This window comes from Phyllobates terribilis, unplaced genomic scaffold (assembly GCF_046119375.1).
Source record: "Phyllobates terribilis strain yellow unplaced genomic scaffold, ASM4611937v1 Scaffold_4__5_contigs__length_816908805, whole genome shotgun sequence".
Lineage (NCBI taxonomy): Eukaryota > Metazoa > Chordata > Amphibia > Anura > Dendrobatidae > Phyllobates > Phyllobates terribilis.
Window position 1 is genome coordinate 586,082,132 of NW_027362764.1, and position 23,081 is coordinate 586,105,212.

General features: G+C 41.0%; 1 protein-coding gene across 3 annotated transcripts in view; it reads right to left on the reverse strand.

The window, feature by feature from the left end:
• Positions 1-23,081, reverse strand: part of ZNF521 (zinc finger protein 521) — a 477,609-nt gene that overhangs the window by 400,481 nt on the left and 54,047 nt on the right. For all 3 annotated transcript variants that reach the window (XM_073679187.1, XM_073679189.1, XM_073679190.1), the window contains one exon: positions 8,512-8,691. In XM_073679187.1, the coding sequence (XP_073535288.1) occupies positions 8,512-8,691 (180 nt within the window). The remainder of the gene's footprint in view (positions 1-8,511; positions 8,692-23,081) is intronic.

The window sequence follows — 23,081 nt, forward strand, 5'->3', positions numbered from 1 at the left end:
AAAGGATATGTCTACAGGTAGCATGATAAATGTTACATTTTATGAAGAAGAGTTCATCATAATTAATGGCAACCATTCACAAATATCTGATATATGTATACTGGGCATTGCCAGGAGCAATATTCAAATATGTGGGCAGCGCCAGCAGTGAATGAATGCTGCGCCCACTCATGACTGAATATGAGAATCACACCCCTATGACTGAATACGAGCAGTTAGGACAAAGTATATAAAATGTTATAAAATCATTATAATACCACCAATTTTAATGGAAAAAGCTTGTTAGTGATGCACATTGCATCGCTAACAAAGCAATGGGGGCAGTGTAGGTAGTAGCTAGGACATGACAGGTTCCCTTTAAGGATCTATACGAACTCAGATTTTCACAGCTCTATCATACTGCACCTATACAATTCTATGGGACCATACCTTATCTTTGTATGGTTCCAACTTGGAGTCAAACAGATTGGTTGGATTTGATCTAGAAAATATTTTTGAATACGCCATCAAAGCAATAAGGTGCTGTACAAATGAGCCATATGGCAGCACTAACATCTCCGTGCTATATATGTTAGCTGCAATAATATACAATTGAATTATGTTTCCTTAGGTATTATGAATTTGCACTGGGCTATATAGATATATAGAGTACTTTTTTTCCAAGAGAACACAGACATGCACTTAACATTCTGAAGTAAGCCCAATATGCTCGCTCTGCCTCACTTTGCTCTTGCTTGTGATATATGCATTAAATATTACATTGCGGTATCATAAAAATTAAATCCATTTTTTATGTGAGTGGGTTGATAAGCTCGCTAAAGTTAATTTAAAATATTTCTTATTTCTACAAGTAGTTTTAAAGTTTCATGGACAAGACAGAAAGTGCATAATAAGATGAAGCAGTGTCATTATTAAACCCAAAGAGTGAGATCTATTCCCAGGAGATGGAGAAGAAAAAAAAGAAAGTTATTTCCGCAGAAAGTACCGTAATTGTGCTTGAACACCATTATAGACTTCTATATAAAATAATACATAATAAATGTCTACAAAGCAAAAGATAAGCAGCAGTTTTATCAAGTGGAATGAAGATTTATTTAAAGGATTCATTTACTTTTTCTATTAGCAAGAAGTTTCACATTAAACACAACTTCTCAGAACACACAGCTTAAAGCAGAATGTAGGATTCTGAATATTTCATGCTCAAGTTTGTTTTATCTAGAGAGAAAAGCAATCGGGTTAGTCTACAGAGAACTGTGTGTCCCGACTTTTAGCTAGTATCTAGTCGTTAAAAAGAAAATGAATAATTATTTCTAAGAATTATAGCTACCTGTATACATATTACACCCAGTCCGTTTAATTATTAATAAGTTCTTCAATTAGAGTGATAGTGGTGGTTAAAAAAGTCACACTGAGGAATATCCCTGCACAGTATTCCCACATTGCCTGCATACAAGAATGTCTTACCCAAAATAATTAATATTTATGATCAAAATTAAAGGGGTTTTCTAAAACTAAAACATTGACGGTCAACCCTCAGAATAGGCCGCAATTACTGAAAAGTCGGCATCTTTGAATATACAGTGAAAAGGCCACAGCCTTTCCTGGAACCCTGCAACTGGATCGTTCTGCTGATTGTGATAGGTCTCGGGGATTTCAGCTGATTAATCAAACATCAATCAAACGAAAAATCCCCTTCAATTTTACATAAAGATATGGAAAAGTAGATATCCCTTTACCATGTTCTCACAATTGCCACATAAAATAGTCAATACACGAGTTTCATTTATCTGGATTAAATAACAACACAAACAGTCATGGCCAAAGTGTTGGCACCCTTGAAATTATTCCAGAAAATGAAGTATTTCTCCCAGAAAATTATTGCAATTAGACATGTTTTGTTATACACGTTTATTTCCTTTGTGTGCATTGGAACAACACTAAAAACAGAAAGGAAAGGCAAATTTAACATGATTTCACACAAAACCTCAAAAGTGGGACAGAAAAATTATTGGCACCCTCAACTTAATATTTGGTTGCACACCTGTTGGAATAAATAACTGCAATCAATCGCTTCCTATAACCATCAACAAGCTTCCTACACCTCTAAACTAGAATTTTGGGCCACTCTTCTTTTGTAAACTGCTCCAGGTCTCTCATATTTGAAGGGCGCCTTCTCCCAACAGCAATTTTAAGATCTCTCCGCAGGTGTTCAATGAGATTTAGATCCGGACTCATTGCTGGCCACTGCAGAACTCTCCAGCGCTATATTTCCATCCATTTCTTGGTGCTTCTTGAAGTATGTTTGGGGTCATTGTCCTGTTGGAAGACCCATGACCTTGGATGCAAACCCAGCTTTCTGACACTGGGCACTACATTGCGACCCAAAATACTTTGGTAATCTTCAGATTTTATGATGCCTTGCACACAGTCAATGCACCCAGTGCCAGAGACAGCAAAACAATCCCAAAACATCTTTGAACCTCCACCATATTTGACTGTAGATACTGCATTATTTTCTTTGTAGGCCTCATTCCGTTTTCGGTAAACAGTAGAATGATGTGCTTTACCAAAAATCTTGGTCTCATCTGTCCACAAGAGGAGACGCTTTCCCAGAAGGATTTTGACTTACTCGCGCACATACTGGCAAACCGCAGTCAACCTTTTTTATGTCTTTTTTTGTGTCAGCAATAGGGTCCTCCTGAGTCTCCTGTCATAGCATTTAATTTCATTCAAATATCGACAGATAGTTCGTGCTGCCACTGATGCAACCTGTGCCTTGCATGGCAGCTTGAATTTCTTTGGAACTTGATTGAGACTGCGTATCCACCATCCGGACTATCCTGCATTGCAACCTTTCATCAATTTTTCTCTGCTGTCCCCGTCTAGAGAGAGATTAGCTACAGTTTCATGGGTTGTAAACTTTTTGATTATGTCTTGCACTGTGGACAGAGGAACATCAAGATCTCTGGAGATGAACGTGTACCATTGAGATTGTTGATATTTTTCAACAATTTTGGTTCTCAAGTCCTCAGACAGGTCTATTCTCCTCTTTCTCTTCTCCATGCTCAGTGTGGCACACACTTACACACAAAGCAAAGATTGAGTCAACTTCTCCCCTTTTTATCTGGCTTCAGGTGTGATTTTCATATTCCCTACATCTGTTTATTGTCACATGTTAGTTTGAATGAGCATCATATGCTTTAAACAAAGTTGTTTACCCACAATTTTGGAAAGGTGACAAAATTGTTCACAGGTCCATTTTAGGGGTTTTGTGTGAAATTATGTCCAATTTGCCTTTTTTTCTGTTTTTTTTTTGTGTTGTTCCAATACACACAAAGGAAATAAACATGTGTATAACAAAACATGTGTAGTTGCAATAATGTTCTGGGAGAAATACTTTATTTTCTGGAGCAATTTCAAGGGTTTCAACACTTTTGGCCATGACTGTATTATAAAAAGTATAAAATATTATTTGCCAAATGCATACAAATGCTAATGACGCGCCCCCCTGGGCCGCGTGGGGAACCCGGAACCGGGCCTTTTTGTAGATGCTGGGGGTTGTAGTCACCGTGGCGGTGACCCGGTCCCGTGGCTCAGGGCGGTCAAACCAAATGGCAGTCTATATACTGAATGTCCGACTACGTCACCCGTGGATTGCAGCCAGAGTGAACCGCCGCTGCAGGGCAGACCGCCGAGGCTGGTGTTGTGGGTGTAGCAGAGTGTAGTATAACTCCCCAAGGGAGAAGTATAGCCTCAGGGCAGTGAGTGCGGAGGATGGGGGTGATGGTGCGCGGGAATAATGACTCAGAGTCTCTGTAATGCAGTCCAGGATCTTTACTCACAGTTCGTTACTCCACGTTTACTCCACGTTACTCCGGCCAGCTGTAACTTCCCGCGTCGCACTGTGCTCACCAGGTGAGGGGCTCGGCCGACTCCCAGGTATCTCCGGAGTGTTTCACAGGACCCCCTTTGTGTGTCCTTTCTCTGGCCTGTCATACCCCGCCAGAGACCTCGCTTCTGTCCGGCTGCCTCGGGCCTTCTCTTGGTAAACTTGGCGCCAGTCTCCCTGACCCTATATGGTGCCTTCCTAGCGGGTGTAGCGAGGGGCTGCGCCACATGAAATGTCACAGAGTCCGGTTTCTAGCTGAGGGTAGTTCCCCGCCTCAACTAGTTTCGGGGACCGGTCTCCCCCTTTGGCCTGACCCTTCTACGCAGGTAGATTCGGGCGTGTGGTGGCGACTCGCCGGTCCACACCCCTGGGGTCCCTTCTTTCCTTGTTCCTGGAGCCTCCTCCGCTTCTCTTCCTTCTCCTTCCTTCTGCTTCCTCCAGGCTCCGGCCTCTCTCTTAGGCCTGCCTGCGGAGCAGAGCCCATGCAGAGGCTCTGCTCCCTGTCTTCTCCTCTCTCACTCACTTTCTCCTTCAGTGCTGGCTGGGCCTCACAGGCTAGGCCCGCCTCCGGAGCAGAGCTCCACAGAGGCCCTGCTCTTTCACTTCCTCTCTCAGACTGAACACTGAACTAAGATGGTGCCCACCTTTTATACCTCCTTCTAGGTGCACCCAGGAACTGCTCTCTCCCTGCTCCTGCACTACAGGGTTCCCCCTTCCTCGGTGTACCCTCCCCTCACTCCAGCCAGGGACAGGGACTGTCGCGCTCAGCATGGAGCATATCGGTCGCACTGTCCCCCGGAAATGTGGTGTAATGCATGCAGGTGTCGGGGTTCGGATCCACACTCCATCCTTATCTGAGAGTGAGATATCGCACATCTGGTTGAGATGCAATACCTCTGTAGCAACCGAGCCCTCGGGGTGCTACAGTAACATCCTACATATCTTTTCCTACAGATATATAAAGACAAATATCTGAAACTGAGGCAATTTTCTGTATATATTATATATAATGTACTTGCTAGTTAAAGGGGTATTTCCATCTCCAAGATCCTATCCCAATATGTAGTAGGTGTAATAATGATAATATTAGGAAATAACTCCAATTAGAAATGTAGTATAGTTCTTCTGATTTACTATGTCGCTTACCCCATGTGCAGAGCATTTCAGTAGCTTAGATATCCATGGTTACAACCATTAACAGCTAACTAACTGTATATAGGGACGTCATGGCTTCTGCTTTTTACTTTAACACTTCCGGAATTTTACTGGACAAAACTGTGCACAAGCTGCTGATTTTGTCCAGTATTGGAGCCTCCAATGCAGATGTCGATGGAGCCTAATTATCACAAATTGGTTAGACAATGTGGGCTCACCCATACTGTAGCTAGGAAAATTCAATAACATACACTGCAATGTGTATAGGATGGTGATTAGAAGCAGAGCATTTGTATCATTGCCCTATTGTAAATCCAGTCTCTTATGTTTTAATATCAGAACATCTGCCATGTCCATATCTTTGTTTAATCAAGATGATCAGATTGATGGAATTTCTTAGTACTGTCTGTTTGCTTTACAACCTCTCATTCTGTAACAGCTGACAGCTTCCACTTCCTATAAGGCTTGCTTGTGCCATGCTGGATCCCTTCCATAGCCGTGCCTTTACCACTGATGAGTTAATGCAGAGCTACTTTGCCTAATAGCAAATTATTAGGAGATACTGCAGTGGAATAATAATTTAGCAAACAGATACAACAAAAGCTGTACTGGTGAGGATTGCATTTGAAACCAGTAAAGGAGACGTTATACCGTACTTTACAAGAGATTTTTATTTTTTTGTAATGTGTAGGTAAGTAAATTAAACTGGTGAATTGTATTACACAGACTAGACAGAAAACCACTGGGAGGAAGATTAAAAGCTGATTTGCATGAAAAAGTAGCAGTGTGTTTCAATGCACCACTCGTTTCACGCAGGGGGAAGTGACTACGTCTTTCTTTTTTGTTTTTCAAATTTGTTATGCTGTAGACATGTATTTTACTTTTAAATCAACACATTGCGATATAAATATATAAAAGTCAGTAATCATATTCACATTGTAATTTACATTGCATTGTATAAAGATTTTGTACTTTTCTAGGCAACGACAGCGCAAATTTAGCAACTGCTTAAAGAGGATCTGTCACCAGGTCAACTGTGGCCAGTTTTAGCTCCTATTTTATTCCTGCTACTTCTCCAAGTATTCTCTTTTGCGTTTTTTTCTTTCCCTGTTCTTTTTTTTTTTTTTTAATCTGCTATATGGTTTCAGAGATATCGTCCTTTTTATTTGGTGCTAATTTTTATAGTCATTACTAAGGAGGCGATACTTACATAGCAGTAATAAAGAGCAGCCAAAGGAAAGTCTTGTGAGCAACAATAAAGACTATGAAAATTAGTACAAGATAAAAAGGGTCTCTGTTCACACTGGTATTATGGTTTCCATTTTGATAGGATCAAATCGGTTCTGATTAATGATGAGCGAACGGGCTCGGATAACCCCTTATCCAAGCACATTCGCTCATCACTAATTTTGATCCTTTTTCTAAAAGAGATCCCATTAGCTAATATAATATTGCATCCCAGACTATACCATATAATACCAGTTTTAAAATTATAAAATTAGAAATAAAACCTGGTAAGGATATAGATTTTACTTGAAACAGAGGCCTTCAAAAACTACAATATAAGTGCAAAGCCAATAGAGAGTTACTACATAAATAAAGATCTCTTTGGTTAACAATATTTGACTGGTAGACCCATTCACTCATGTGTTAATAACATTCTAGTGATTTTTATCATCCATTACAACCCCTTATTACCCCCAAGTTTACTGCTCTCTCATACTTTTTACGTCCCATCTTATACAAAACAGATCGGTTAAGATTTAATATACAAATGTAAAATGCAGACCAAACCTGAATCATTTGAAAAGGTTCCTGTAAATCTATACACAGATACACACAACTGTTTTGCACAGATTTTGACATTTAATTGACAACATTTTCACAGTTGGGACTGCAGAATCTCGGCATGTCCGAGCCAATCATTTTTCAAAAATATGAGGGTAAAAATAATAGAACCTCAATTAAATGGGAATGGTTAGTGATATCAACTTTCTGTTTGTGGCACATTAGTATATAGGAGGGGGAAAACTTTTCCAGATGGGTGGTGACCATGGTGGCCATTTTGAAGTCGACTATTTTGGATCCAACTTTATTTTTTTCAATGGGAAGAGTGTCATATGAAATTCTCAATAAGTTTGATGTGTCACAAGAAAAACAATGGTGTGCTTGGTTTTAATGTAACTTTATTTTTTCATGAGTGTTTTACAAGTTTATGACCACTTATAAAATGTGTTCAAAGTGCTGCCCATTGTGTTGGATTGTCAATGCAACCCTCTTCTCCCACTCTTGACACACTGATAGCAACACCGCAGAAGAAACGCTAGCACAGGCTTCCAGTATCCGTTGTTTCAGATGCTGCACATCTCGTATCTTCACAGCATAGACAATTCCCTTCAGATGACCCCATAGATAAAAGTCTAAGGGGGTCAGATCGGGAGACCTTGGTGGCCATTCAACTGGCCCACGACGACCAATCCACTTTCCAGGAAACTGTTCATGTAGGAATGCTCGGACCTGACACCCATAATGTGGTGGTGCACCATCTTGTTGGAAAAACTCAGGGAACGTGCCATCTTCAGTGCATAAAGGGGGCAACACATCATCATGTAGCAATTTCAGATATCCAGTGGCACTGAGGTTTCGATTGATGAAGAATGGCCCAACTATCTTTGTACCCCATAAACCATACCATACCATTAAGATACGAGATGTGAAGCATCTGAAACAACAGATACTGGAAGCCTGTGCTAGCATTTCTTCTGCGGTGTTGCTATCAGTGTGCCAAGAGTGGGAGAAGAGGGTTGTATTGACAATCCAACACAATGGGCAGCACTTTGAACACATTTTATAAGTGGTCATAAACTTGTAAAAAACTCATGAAAGAATAAAGTTACGTTAAAACCAAGCACACCATTGTTTTTCTTATTGAGAATTTCATAAGTTTGATGTGTCACATGACCATCTTCCCATTGAAAAAAATAAAGTTGGATCCAAAATGGCCGACTTCAAAATGGCCGCCATGGTCACCACCCATCTGGAAAAGTTTTCCCCCTCCCATATACTAATGTGCCACAAACAGGAAGTTGATATCACCAACCATTCCCATTTAATTTAGGTGCATCCATATAAATGGCCCACCCTGTATATGTTGCAAGACAAGGATGCTAGTGTCTACCCCACATATTGATAAGAAACCTGTATGAAACGTTCCTTCAACATCGAATGGACAGCTGTGATGTTAGATACATAAAATTCAGCAAGCAGCAATTTGCTTGTAATGGTGTCTCCAATACATCTTTACAGACGTTCTTAAAGGTCATACAAGTTATCAGCGCAATGACTGAGCTGCATACAAGTGCCCTTCTATAACCAAACACTGAAGTATAGGAAACTGCTTACAAGGAGACATTTAAGGTCAAATGAAGATGAACGGAAATTGTCAGCCTGTAATAAGAGTTATTTACCTGTCAGCTGACACTGACTGATCTTGTGTTCTGTGATATCACTCAGCGACTCAAACACCTGAAGGCAACTGTCACAGCTGTGAGCGGCTTCTTCCTCTAGTTCTTCCCCCTCCTCCTGCCTTTTCTTGCAATCTGTCGCTTCACCATCTTCAGATTTATCGTCTAATTTACAGTTGGGATCTGAAAAACAAAAAAGGATGGACTTATGAAAACAATGCCAGCACCTCGAGAACAACGTCTATATAAAAATATACGGTATCTCTGAAAATGGCTAAAATCATGCATAAAAATAAAACTGATATGAAAAACAAGTCATGTAAATTAGCTCTTCTCCAGAAGGTTTAAAAAACTGTCTTTATAGTGCCACCTGTTGCAATGAACCTTACAACATGACTAGGGATTTTAGCAAAAGAAAAAAAAGAGTCTCCTCCAACAAGACACCTATCTGCAGAGAGTTGTTTGCCCCTCATCAGTAAAGAGTAGGGTACTGGTTCGCTAGGTGAAAGCCTTTGATGTAGGACTTAGGAGGTACTGTTTCTGCCTGGAAAAAGGTCGGTTGCATACACTTTGGCCCAGAGAGCAAAGCCTGGCGTCTAAGACCCTTTGTGCCAGCTCACAGTCTACACAAGGAAAAACGGTACCCCTACGAAACCTACATCATGCACATGTGACAGTCAGTATAGCAATGTTTAAAGTAAATCTGTCAGGAAGATCAACCTTTTCCCCCTCCCAAACCGCATATATGGGTATGCAGGTCTTTAAAATTTAAATCTATCAGCACCTTTTTATCTTCTATCTGTTGTTATATTTCTGTGAAATCAGTGTTTTTATCCAAATGAGGCAGTGAGTGCTATGCATGTGACAAAGCACTAACCAAGACTCTACCTCCTGAGGTTGTTTCCCCATCAAGCACCATCCTCTTTATCTTGATTGATAGTTTACTGTTTTTGTGACATCAGGCACCATGCAAGGAATTCAGACAGTGTGCTATCAATCAAGCTAAAGAGCCTGGTGAAACAACCTGGGGAGGCAAAGTCCATTTAAGTCCTCTGTCACACTAGGAGCACTTCAATTCTCATTTGTATAAGAAGTAACATACAAACTACTTTACTACACTTTGGAATGCAGCAACAGATAAAAGATATGAAGGTGTCAATGGATTTACATTTCAAAGACCTGCATGTCCATATATGCGGTTTTGGGGGGTGGGGGGTGTTCTTTTATCGACAGGCAAATTTCCATGTCATGAGACACAACTCATCATCACATGATGGTAAAATGAAACATTACAGTCTGAAGAGTTTTCATAGTGCATAAAGATAACTGTTAAATAACAAAGCTGGCACAGGGACATCAGTATATTGGAAAAAATTGAATATTAGAACATAAATTAACCTGAATGCATTGTAAGCACAAAGCCACGGTAATGCACAGATGAGTAAGTTTGTGGCACATTTAACTTTACAAATGTGACTTTTTAGGAGTCGGTGCGTTCATTTATCACTTTAAAAGTAAATAGTTAGCATAGGCATAATGATTTCTGTCAGTCATTGTGAGATGCTAGGTCAGTAGTGGTAAAAGAATAATTGTCAAAATAAATGTAAAACTAGGAGTGTGAGTGCACCACAAATTAAAATAAAAATATCTGATCTGGCATAAAATTGCTCCATCTGTGGCTAGTTCTAGTGGTCAAGGGATATTTCCATCTTGGATATCACTCTATATCCTATACAGGTTTAGGTCCCAGAAGAGGAAAGCAGATCGATCAACATACAACTCTTAGGCCTCATACAGACGTCCATGAGTCACGTACAGTACAGACCAAAAGTTTGGACACACCTTCTCATTTAGAGATTTTTCTGTATTTTCATGACTATGAAAATTGTACATTCACACTGAAGGCATCAAAACTATGAATTAACACATGTGGAATTATATACTTAAGAAAAAAGTGTGAAACAATTGAAAATATGTCTTATATTCTAGGTTCTTCAAAGTAGCCACCTTTTGCTTTGATGACTGCTTTGCACACTCTTGGCATTCTCTTGATGAGCTTCAAGAGCTAGTCACCGGAAATGGTTTTCACTTCACAGGTGTGCCCTGTCAGGTTTAATAAGTGGGATTTCTTGCCTTATAAATGGGGTTGGGACCATCAGTTGTGTTGTGCAGAAGTCTGGTGGATACACAGCTGATAATCCTACTGAATAGACTGTTAGAATTTGTATTATGGCAAGAAAAAAAGCAGCTAAGTAAAGAAAGACGAGTGGCCATCATTACTTTAAGAAATGAAGGCTAGTCAGTCCGAAAAATTGGGAAAACTTTGAAAGTGTCCCCAAGTGCAGTTGCAAAAACCATCAAGCGCTACAAAGAAACTGGCTCACATGAGGACCTCCTCAGGAAAAGAAGACCAAGAGTCACCTTTGCTTCTGAGGATAAGTTTATCCGAGTCACCAGCCTCAGAAATCGCAGGTTAACAGCAGCTCAGATTAGAGACCAGGTCAATGCCACACAGAGTTCTAGCAGCAGACACATCTCTTGAACAACTGTTAAGAGGAGACTTTGTGCAGCAGGCCTTCATGGTAAAATAGCTGCTAGGAAACCACTGCTAAGGCAACAAGCAGAAGAGACTTGTTTGGGCTAAAGAACACAATGAATGGACATTAGACCAGTGGAAATCTGTGCTTTGGTCTGATGAGTCCAAATTTGAGATCTTTGGTTCCAAACACCGTGTCTTTGTGCGACGCAGAAAAGGTGAATGGATGGACTCTACATGCCTGGTTCCCACCGTGAAGCATGGAGGAGGAGGTGTGATGGTGTGGGGGTGCTTTGCTGGTGACACTGTTGGGGATTTATTCAAAATTGAAGGCATACTGAACCAGCATGGCTACCACAGCATCTTGCAACGGCATGCTATTCCATCCGGTTTGCCTTTAGTTGGACCATCATTTATTTTTCAACAGGACAATGACCCCAAACACACCTCCAGGCTGTGTAAGGGCTATTTGACAAAGAGGGAGAGTGATGGGGTGCTACGCCAGATGACCTGGCCTCCACAGTCACCAGACCTGAACCCAATCGAGATGGTTTGGGGTGAGCTGGACCGCACAGTGAAGGCAAAAGGGCCAACAAGTGCTAAGCATCTCTGGGAACTCCTTCAAGATTGTTGGAAGACCATTTCCGGTGACTACCTCTTGAAGCTCATCAAGAGAATGCCAAGAGTGTGCAAAGCAGTCATCAAAGCAAAAGGTGGCTACTTTGAAGAACCTAGAATATAAGACATATTTTCAGTTGTTTCACACTTTTTTGTTAAGTATATAATTCCACATGTGTTAATTCATAGTTTTGATGCCTTCAGTGTGAATGTACAATTTTCATAGTCATGAAAATACAGAAAAATCTCTAAATGAGAAGGTGTGTCCAAACTTTTGGTCTGTACTGTATGTGTTCTGAGTTTTTCATGGATAGAACACAGACCCATTACAGTTTATGGGGCTGTTCACATATCCGTGTTTTTGCGGACTAACTGGGGCTTGACCAGCCAGAATATGGTGAAGGAAGGACTGCTTCACCATTGATTGTTCATGGCAACATTTGCTTATGGCCTCAATTTCTATTAAAATGTGTTTCCTATACTCAGTTGAACATTGACATAAGCACAAAAAGAGGGATCGGTTATCTTGTTACACCAGAAATTGCTGCAGCCAGAGAAAGGCCTGTGCACCATATAATCACTTCTGTCAAACCTGCCACCCCAGTTGCGCCTCACTAACAACTGGGGAAACTTTACCAGTCATGCCCGTCTCTCAGTATTAAAAGCACTGGGCTACGTAATCTCCTCTGAGCCAAACAGAGGCAGCAGACATCTCTGCTGTTTAGGAATCTAGCGGATTTTTACTCATTTATACACAGATTCTTTGTAATGTGCTCATCAGCTGTACCATTTTTATTTTTTGTATGCACACAAATGTAATTCCATCACAAGTATCAAGAAACAAGACGGAAAATGGGGAGAAATTCAAATGCAAAGTAAGCAAATTGTCTCCTCTGAGAGGTAGAGGACTTGAACTCTAGTGCCACCTATTGGAAGCAGCAATCCTACAAGTCAATATTGTCCCTTTAACAAGCCTTGAAATATGACTTCGGATAAAAGCCAAATCAGAATCTCAATTTGCAGACACGGTGTCTCGGGGTATTGCCCCTCGTCAGTACAAAGTATGAGATCTGATTTGGCTGGGTCAGAGGCTAAGACTGGGATCTAAGGGGTAAGGTTTCTCTTTGTGGAGAGTGACATGCCAGGTCTGGCACGCCAGTATGAGGAGACTTAAATGTCTTGCATGCTCCTCTGGGAAATTAAATATGTAAATTGTTTCTTCAGATATCCCAAAACACGGTCTACAAATTGAGATTGTGATTTGGCTTTTATCCTAAGTCATATTTCAATACTCGTTTAAAGGGTCGATAATGACTTACAGGATTGCTACTTTCAATAGGTGGAGCTAGAGTTCAAGTCCTCTTCCTCTCTAAAGAGATAATTTGCATACTTAATTTCCCAGAGAAGCATGCAAGGCGTTTTAGCCTCCTCATACTGGTGTGCGAGACCTGGCATGTCACTCTCCACAAGGAGAACGCTTACCCCTTAAATGCAAAGTACGGTACATTAGAAAGTTTAATGTAAAGTTTAATATCTTCAAGGTCCTGGAAATTGAATGTAAACTTTCAGAAGTAAACATGCTTGTATACATTTGTCATCAATCAATAGCATGATTGATTCCTAAAGAAAATTGAAAGAAAGGTAATAAGATAAATGTCTACGATGGTAAAGCAGACAGTGACCTGCTATAATGGTGATAATGGCCCATTTCTGCTGAAAGAAATCATGCATATGTATAAGGTGAAAAGCTGTTTGTACAGATGTATCCTTCCATGGAATTACTGATTCCATAGGAGAATACCTTTGCACAGAAGCACACAGTTTTATGGCTGCTTACTAAGGAGTCCCACAGACTCTGTGAGCTGCCATACAGGCTCCGTGTGACCTCCGCAAAGTGCAAAGAGATTTTATGAAGGGCAAGGCAGAGAGTTTACTAGGGTGGTCATTAGTATGCTGTCATACTTTATGCACAAACATATTTATTCTTTCCCCCAATAAAACACGTTATTCCCTAGGGGATACCTTGCCAACTGCTAGGGGTGCGAAACCTGAGACCCCTAAAGATCCCTAGATCATTGGCCTGGAAACCCTAGAACCGGTTTTTGCATCCCTGTCATCAATGATACGGAGGTGTACATGTTTGGCTGTCTCTCTATTCATGGTTATTGGGACTGTTGTCCCAATAACATAGCTCAGTCCAGATCATGGCTTTATCCAGCAATCCCTCAGACAGTGAATGAAGAGGAGGTTGCACATGCGCACCTTCACTCCATCCAGGAGCCCGATCTCAGGATTGTTGGAGCGATTAGCTACTTATTCCCTGTCCTATGGATGGAGATACCTTGTTTTATTGGGAATAACCCTTTAAATGTAGTGTTTACAAGTGTTATATCCAAGAGCCAATGATATTTTTATAATGAGCCATAAGACTCAAGATTACTCTTCTGAAAAAGACTAAAATTGTACTTTAAGTGAGGGTCCTTTGAAGTGTTGTCATATAGTTGGTAATACATATGTTTTTCCCGCACATTGACAAAAGTGATCTTCTACAACAGGATACTTATATATTAGATCCTACTTCCATTCTATTGCAGCAGGATGTTTTTGTAGTACACAGTAGGAAACATATGCCTCGTCATCTGTATGGTAAAAACTTAGTGCCATCTGTTAACCTTAAATAGTGTCTGTTAAGGACATTGCCTTTCATAGATGGTACAGGAGGTAAATGGATGCATCCTGAATACACAACTTTATGTTAAAACAGAAAAACTGAGAATGATGCTTATATTATAATAGGACCATGGAATCCATCCAAACACATAGAAAATGGAGAAAAGTCCACCTGGGCAATGAATCATAGTTCTTAACAAACAACTTCATTTCACAATCTAACGTCTATTTAGCACATCAAACAGCGTAAAATAGATTTGTTTGCTGATAAAAAAAGAAAGGCTTCAACTATTACAAATCAACAGCCAGAAGGTTTGCGTCATTACATAGAAAATAGTTCTAAATATCATCATTTTCATGTTGGTTTACTCTTTTCAAAGGAAAATTTAGGTTAAAGCATCTCTTCAAGCTTCCATCAGTAAATGTTTGGCAAATACCTGATCTTCTAATTCAGTTTACTAGTGTGTATATTATAAACATTTTGCCCTTTTCACAATAATCGGCTCACAAAGTACTGACGTCCTAGTGAGTTTGTGATGGACAATATACAGCAGCCAATCAAAACTGCAGGGAGGAGGTAATAAGCAGCAGTCTGAACCAATGAGAAGATGGGAGGTGTGTGTCAGATTACCGCAGACTCTCTACAGACACTGTAACCAAGCTATAGTCACAGATCACTACTCTTGTAATGAAGAGAGGTTTGTACAAAGCAAACAATCCCAAGACTAGGAGAAAAGAAATCGGCATCTTTTTTATGATGACTAGTTAGGGTGACATGAACCTATATCAGAGGCACCATTTCTAGCAGTAGAGTCCTTTTGGGAAAAACAAGCTCATAACTGTCAAGGTCTTAAGCATACATTTTACCAGCGCTGTGGAGTCAGTAGGCCAAACCTCCGACTCCAACTCCGACTCCTCAATTTCCACGATTCTGACTCCCTCATACATGGCTCATGTTTAAGTGATAAATTTACTGTAGCACAGATTCATCTCAGCTAAAAGTCTAGACCCTTAGATCAGGAATAGGACAGACATTTATAGGAGATTTCATAACTTTCCCAAATTCTTATAAAAAAAATATTCCCCACAAACTGCATTGAACTACTGTACCCAATTTATTATATATTTTAGGAGTTGAAGTCGGTCCATTTTATACCGACTCTGACTCCACCAAAATGGACACCGACTCCAACTCCACGACTCCACAGCCCTGCATTTTATAATAAGAAATTCTGAGTTTTACATTGTAAAGAGCAAAAGGTTGAACAGCAAACCAGCATGCGATGCAAAACACGATCACACTTTTCAAGTTCACGAAAGCTAAAGCTTGACATTTTTAAAGCAAATACACAAAAATAATGGTATCTATGATGGAACAAAAAAAAGCATACTAGAAAAACAAAAAAGATTGACTCATCTTCATTCCTTAGGAGTGCACCACTCCCTTTCCTCATGCCATCCTTATTGCCAGGTGGCGGTACACTTTTGATGATTGGCAGCGCCGCTGACCTGGACTGTCTGCTCCGCGATGCTGCTATTGGTTCTTCAGTATCTGAGGAGTGCCAGTGAGCGGCTTTTGCAAGCTCTGTTGCAAACAGCTTGTAAGCATTGCAATCCTTGCCTAGTAATCCGACCACCACTAATAGACTGCAGAAGGGGCAGGGACAAAGTGTTGGCAGACATAGGTGACTGCCAAGGGCACTACTTTATACCGCCGTGGGGAGCAGAATTTGAGAAAAATATATATTATTAACTAACTGCCTGCGACTCCCCTGCACCTTTCTTAGTGAATCACTGCATTCAGCATTGCAATTTAGTGTTGGCCAGAGTGCAGGTACACAGATGAACCATGTCAGTTACTAACATAGTTCACAGGTCTGCCTGTGCTCCAACTGTCACTAACAGTACTGAACATTACAAAAAAAGCAGGGATGAGAATCGCAAGGTTCTTACAGGTTTACCCAAACTAGTTGTTAAAAAATGACAGCTGGTCCGGTGAAATAGTAAAATGCAAGATGCAGTTCCTTCATTTAATTGCGTTCACATATTTAAAACACTAACAAGTTTAAAAGGTATAAACGCCGAAGTTGCAGGGAAAGAGAAGCACTAATTACTTCTCTGCCCCAGTAGCGTGATTAGACAGTTCTTCATGCTACTGGTGTCACTGCAGCGCTGTAGAGGGGGCAAAGATGAGGGAAATGCGTGCGCTCCATAGTGGAGTCGAAGATTCAAGGGATTTTTATTGAAAAGGGGTGGGTGATTACAACATACAGAGGGAAGGATAGTTGGAGGCCACATTTTTGAGAGGCAGGAGCATGGGTGGGCAGTGTGAGAAGGAAGCACAATATGGAGAGGTGGCAGCATGAGGGGCAGTGTGAGGAGGAAGCACAGTATGGAGAGAGGGGAACATGGGGGGGGTGGTTTGAAGGGTAAGCATAGTAAAGAGACAGAACAGTGTGGGTGGGCAGTGTGAGGACACAGTGTGACCAGTGAGCAGTGTGGGTGGGGGGACAATGAAGATGGGGATTTTGAAGATATGGACAGCAAAAGGGGAAAGAGAGGAGATGAGACAGTGTATAGGCAATAGTTAATAAGGGAGGATGGTGTGCCAGTTGTAATTCACAAGGGGATGACGTGGAGGCAATATTTTATTGGAGCGTACAGTGTGGTAGTAATAATTGGGAATGGTGTGGTGGCTGTTTTTCATAAGGAAGGCTGGTGTGGAAGTTATTGATCATAAAAGGCACTGTGAATGTGATAGGAGAGGACAATGTGGCGGTTATGGTTCATAAAAGGGGACTGTGTGGTGGTTATAGTTTATAAGGGAGGACAGTGAGGTGGTTATAGTTCACAAGGGAGGATGGTGTGGCAGTTATAGGTCATAAGGGATGATGGTGTGGCGGCTATAGTTCATAAGAGCGGACAGTGTGAAGGTTAGAGTTCATAAGGGGGTCAGTGTGCAGGAAATATTTTTATAAGAGAGATCAATGTGTCAATTATAGATCATAAGGGAGATGGTATGGCATATATAGTTTATTAGGGCAGCCAGCGTGGCAGCTGTTGTTGGGTAACAATGTTTTAAATTTTTGACTTTCAGGCTCCATAACTCACCACCCACCTTTGAATGCAAGACTACCATCATTTTATAGACAATCATCTTGGCTATCTCATACATAAATTTGACTTGCAACTATTTAGCATATGATTAGTTATGCAGATTCTTCTCATGTCACCGCATTGTTACTGTTTTGCTCTTGGTGGTGGAAAAATCTTTTTCTTCCTGTATGCTACAAATTACAACCTATTCTCACATTCCTTAATAGCTTAGTGTGTTATTAGGTTGATTCCCAAGCGAAATGTCACTGGTTCAAATTGAGAAGCAGCCACGAACAAGATTTCCCCAAGAAAAGAGAAACAGCATTATCCAGCTCATAAATAGTGGTCTCTCCCCAAGAAAATTGTCAAACTGCATCATGTGAGTGCCATGACAGTTGGAAGAATGCTAAATGAAGTCCGTCCATCTATTCAAAAGCCTAGAGGTGGACGTCAGGTAACATATCGGCGTCAACAAGTAGGCTCATCAGTTCTGCTGCGACAAACACGACAGTGCAAGTGGCTCATATGCTTCGTAATAGTGAGATCACAGCACAGACACCCACGCAAGCACCGTGCGAAGCACGTTACACAAATCTGGAATGGTGGCTTGAAAAGAGGTGAAGAAGACTCAATTTCAATATCGTCATAAGAAATTTCACCTAGAGTTTGCAAAATAGTAAGAAAAGTGGACAGTTGAAGATTGGAATTGGGCGATTTGGACTAGGCTGTGATGGGTGCAAATGGGTCTGGAAGAAACAAGGGTAAAAGCGGCTAACTGATCAAGAAATTGAAGGAACTGTCAAGTTCGCTGGGGGAAGCCTGATGATATGAGGTTGTTTCAAGGCGGTGGATACTTGACCAGGATAGATGGTGGTCTCAACGATGAGCTATATGTGAGTATCCTACAAGACGAGTTACTTTGTACACTAGAGTACTATGGGTATGAAAAGCATGACATAGTGTTCCTGCAGAACAACGACCCAAAGCAAACATCGAGATTGGTGAAGAAATGGTTCAATGACAATGAAGTAGAGGTGCAGGATTGGCCCCCACTGTCCTCAGACCTCAATCCAAGCGAACACTTGTGGGTAGAGTTGAAGAAAAAAACTGTATACATACATAAGTGAGTCCACCAGTATGCGCCAACTTTGGGAACGTGTAGAAGAGACCTGAGATCAGATTTCGGATGAGACATGTTTGAATCTGATCGAGAGCATGCCCAGAAAGATTCAGGCAGTGTTGAAAGCCAAAGGTGGATTTACAAAATACTAAAAATTAACATTTAGATTTTTAGGAGCAAAATAGCAACAATGCAGTGACATGACAAGAATTTGCATAACTAATCATAAGCTAAATAGTTGCAAGTCAAATTTATGCATGAGATAGTCAAGATGATTGTCTATAAAAGGATGATAGTCTCACATTCAAAGCAGTAGTGCATGGTGAGTTATGGAGCCTGAAAGTCAAAAATTCAAAACATTGTTACCCTTTTGCTCATCAGTGTACGTTAGATTTAGGCAAAATTTACACAAGCTCTTGAAAGAAGCAGTTTCGAAAGCTTTATTTGTTCCATGATGGATCCCTTTAACGATTATGGGGTCTGTTTGGTTTCTGTTAGGGTGTCTGTGAAATGCTGGACACTTTAATTGAAACCAAACATACCCCATAGTTTTGTTTGTTGTTGAACAAATGCTAAAAATGGTTAAACCAATACATGGCACATACTGCAAAACAACTTTTAAAAACTACAAAAACTTTTCCATTTGTGCTACAACCATTTAATAAAAAACAGATGAAAAGGGAGAATTGGTTTGATAGGGGAACAGCTTGTGCACTACAGTGTGATGGGTGAGCTTGAATCCAATTGAAATGTTTTGATAAATAAGACTGAACTGTTCGTTTTTCTTTGTTTGCATTAGTCAATACAAATAAAGATTTTGGCAATTACTGATAAGTACGAATGAGTCAAGGTTGTAGTAAACCCATTGCGGAAGGCAAGAAAAACCAATACAATCGATTCTTAGAAGGTCACTTTCTCTGGATTCAACCTATTCTTCTTTTCTTCCTTCTAAGAAGTCAATGCTCCAACTGTACATCAATTGGCTGTCTCAAAGCTGCAATTTACATTTGCGTTAATAGGGTTTAGCATTTACATTCCTCTATGCCTAAATTCTACAAAAACTATAAAACAGAAAGCAACACAGGAGTAGAAAATGAATATTTTAAACCTTTTATAAACTAAATGCAAATTCAAGAGTTCCTGTACCAGCGTATAGTAATATTAAAAGGGCTGTTCTCAACCAGACCTTTGGATGGCTCATCAATATTAGATCTATTAGTTTCCGACACCCGGCACCCGCCACCATAGCAGTAAACAGCTGATTCCTAGGGGAGTTGGGTGTGGGAACACAGCCGATCTGATATGAATGACCCATCTTATTGGCAGGTCATCAATTTCTAAATAGTAGACAGCCCCCTTCATCTAGAGCATTACATATATTATGAGCATACAAGAAAATAATTTGCTAAAAATTCCAAACTAACTCCACATATATATGAGAATATTTGTTTGATCTTTGATTGCATGCTATCAGATCATTGCTATTATCATTTTAAGTCAAGATTTTTTTTGTCCACCCTAGTTAAAAAATGATAAATATTTTTCATGACTTTTGTTCATGCTACCAAATATTAAAACAAAAGAAAAGTAACTTTACAAATAATCTTGATTATATATCTACTGTTACCTAGGTTATTATGTCATTTGATTTATGTTTTTGATATATGTTGTTTTTTTATACACTGCTCAAAAAAATAAAGGGAACACTCAAATAACACATCCTAGATCTGAATGAATGAAATATTGTCATTGAATACTTTGTTTTGTACAAAGTTGAATGTGCTGACAACAAAATCACACAAAAATCATCAATGGAAATCAAATTTATTAACCAATGGAGGCCTGGATTTGGAGTCACACCAAAAATTAAAGTGGAAAAATTCACTACAGGCTGATCCAACTTTGATGTAATGTCCTTAAAACAAGTCAAAATGAGGCTCAGTATTGTGTGTGGCCTCCACGTGCCTGTATGACCTCCCTACAACGCCTGGGCATGCTCCTGATCCGGTTGCGGATGGTCTCCTTTGGGATTTCCTCCCAGACCTGGACTAAAGCATCCGCCAACTCCCGGATAGTCTGTTGGTGGATGGAGCAAGACATGATGTCCCAGATGTGCTCAATCGGATTCAGGTCTGGGGAACGGGCGGACCAGTCCATAGCTTCAATGCCTTCATCTTGCAGGAACTGCTGACACACTCCAGCCACATGAGGTCTGGCACTGTCCTGCATTAGGAGGAACTCAGGGCCAACCGCACCAGCATATGGTCTCACAAGGGGTCTGAGGATCTCATCTAGGTACCTAATGGCAGTCAGGCTACCGCTGGCGAGCACATGGAGGGCTGTGTGGCCCTCCAAAGAAATGCCACCCCACACCATTACTGACCCACTGCCAAACCGGTCATGCTGAAGGATGTTGAGGGCAGCAGATCGCTGTCCACGGCGTCTCCAGACTGTCACATCTGTCACATGTGCTCAGTGTGAACCTGCTTTCATCTGTGAAGAGCACAGGGCGCCAGTGGCGACTTTGCCAAACCTGGTGTTCTGTGGCAAATGCCAAGCGTCGTGCACGGTGTTGGGCTGCGAGCACAACCCCCATCTGTGGACGTCGGGCCCTCATACCACGAGTCGGTTTCTAAGCGTTTGTGCAGACACATGCACATTTGTGGTCTGCTGGAGGTCATTTTGCAGGGCTCTGGCAGTGCTCCTCCTGTTCCTCCTTGCACAAAGGCGGAGGTAGCGGTCTTGCTGCAGGGTTGTTGCCCTCCTACGGCCCCCTCCATGTCTCTTGGTGTACTGGCCTGTCTCCTAGCGCTTCCAGCCTCTGGACACTATACTGACAGACACAGCAAACCTTCTTGGCACAGCTCGCATTGATGTGCCATCCTGGATGAGCTGCACTACCTGAGCAACTTCTGTTGGTTGTAGAGTCATTCTCATGCTACCACGAGTGTGAAAGCACAACCAACATTCAAAAGTGACCAAAACATCAGCCAGAAAGCAATGGTACTGAGATGTGGTCTGTGGTCCCCACCTGCAGAACCACTCCTTTATTGAGGGTGTCTTGATAACTGCCAATAATTTCCATCTATTGTCTTTTCCATTTGCACAACAGCATGTGAAATTGATTGTCAATTAGTGTTGCTTCCTAAGTGGACAGTTTGATTTCACAGAAGTTTGATCTACTTGGAGTTATATTCTGTTGTTTAAGTGTTCCCTTTATTTATTTGAGAAGTATATTGATTGTATATACATTCTCTCTGTAGTATCTGATGAAGGTCCTCAAAACTGCCTCAAAATAAAATCTGAATATTTTTTTTCACATTTGAGTGGCAAGTACCTTTACTTTTCTATTGTGTTGGAAGTGAAACCCTTCTTGAGTATCTCCTCACAGGAGTGCCATATATCCACTATATCTACAGTGGGGAAAAAAAGTATTTAGTTAGCCACCAATTGTGCACGTTCTCCCACTTAAAAAGATGAGAGAGGCCTGTAATTGACATCATAGGTAGACCTCAACTATGAGAGACAAAATTAGAAAACAAATCCTGAAAATCACATTGTCTGATTTGGAAAGAATTTTTTTTCAAATTTTGGTGGAGAATAAGTATTTGGTCAATTACAAGCAAGCAAGATTTCTGGCTCTCACAGACCTGTAACTTCTTTTTTAAGAGGCTCCTCTGTCCTCCACTCATTATCTGTAGTAATGGCACCTGTTTGAACTTGTTATCAGTATAAAAGACACCTGTCCGCAACCTCAAACACTCACACTCTAAACTCCACTATGGTGAAGACCAAAGAGCTGTCGAAGGACACCAGAAACAAAATTGTAGCCCTGCACCAGGCTGGGAAGACTGAATCTACAATAGGCAAGCAGCTTGGTGTGAAGAAATCAACTGTGGGAGCAATAATTAGAAAATGGAAGACATACAAGACCACTGATAATCTCCCTCGATCTGGGGCTCCACACAAGATCTCACTCCGTGGGGTCTAAATGATCTCAAGAATGGTGAGCAAAAATCCCAGAACCACACGGGAGGACCTAGTGAATGATCTGCAGAGAGCTGGGACCAACATTATACAGGCTACCATCAGTAACACACTACGCCGCCAGGGACTCAGATTCTGCAGTGCCAGACGTGTCCCACTGCTTAAGCCATTACATGTCCGGGCCCGTCTGAAGTTTGCTAGAGAGCATTTGGATGATTCAGAACAGTACTGGGAGAATGTCATATGGTCAGATGAAACCAAAGTAGAACTGTTTGGTAGAAACACAACTCGTCGTGTTTGGAGGAGAAAGAATGCTGAGTTGCATCCAAAGAACACCATACCTACAGTGAAGCATGGGGTTGGCAACATCATGCTTTGGGGCCGTTTCTCTGCCAAGGGACCAGAACGACTGATCCATTTACATGAAAGAAAGAACGGGGCCATGTATCGTGAGATTTTGAGTGCAAACCTCTTTCCATCAGCAAGGGCATTGAAGCTGAAACGTGGCTGGGTCTTTCAGCATGACAATGATCTCAAGTACACCGC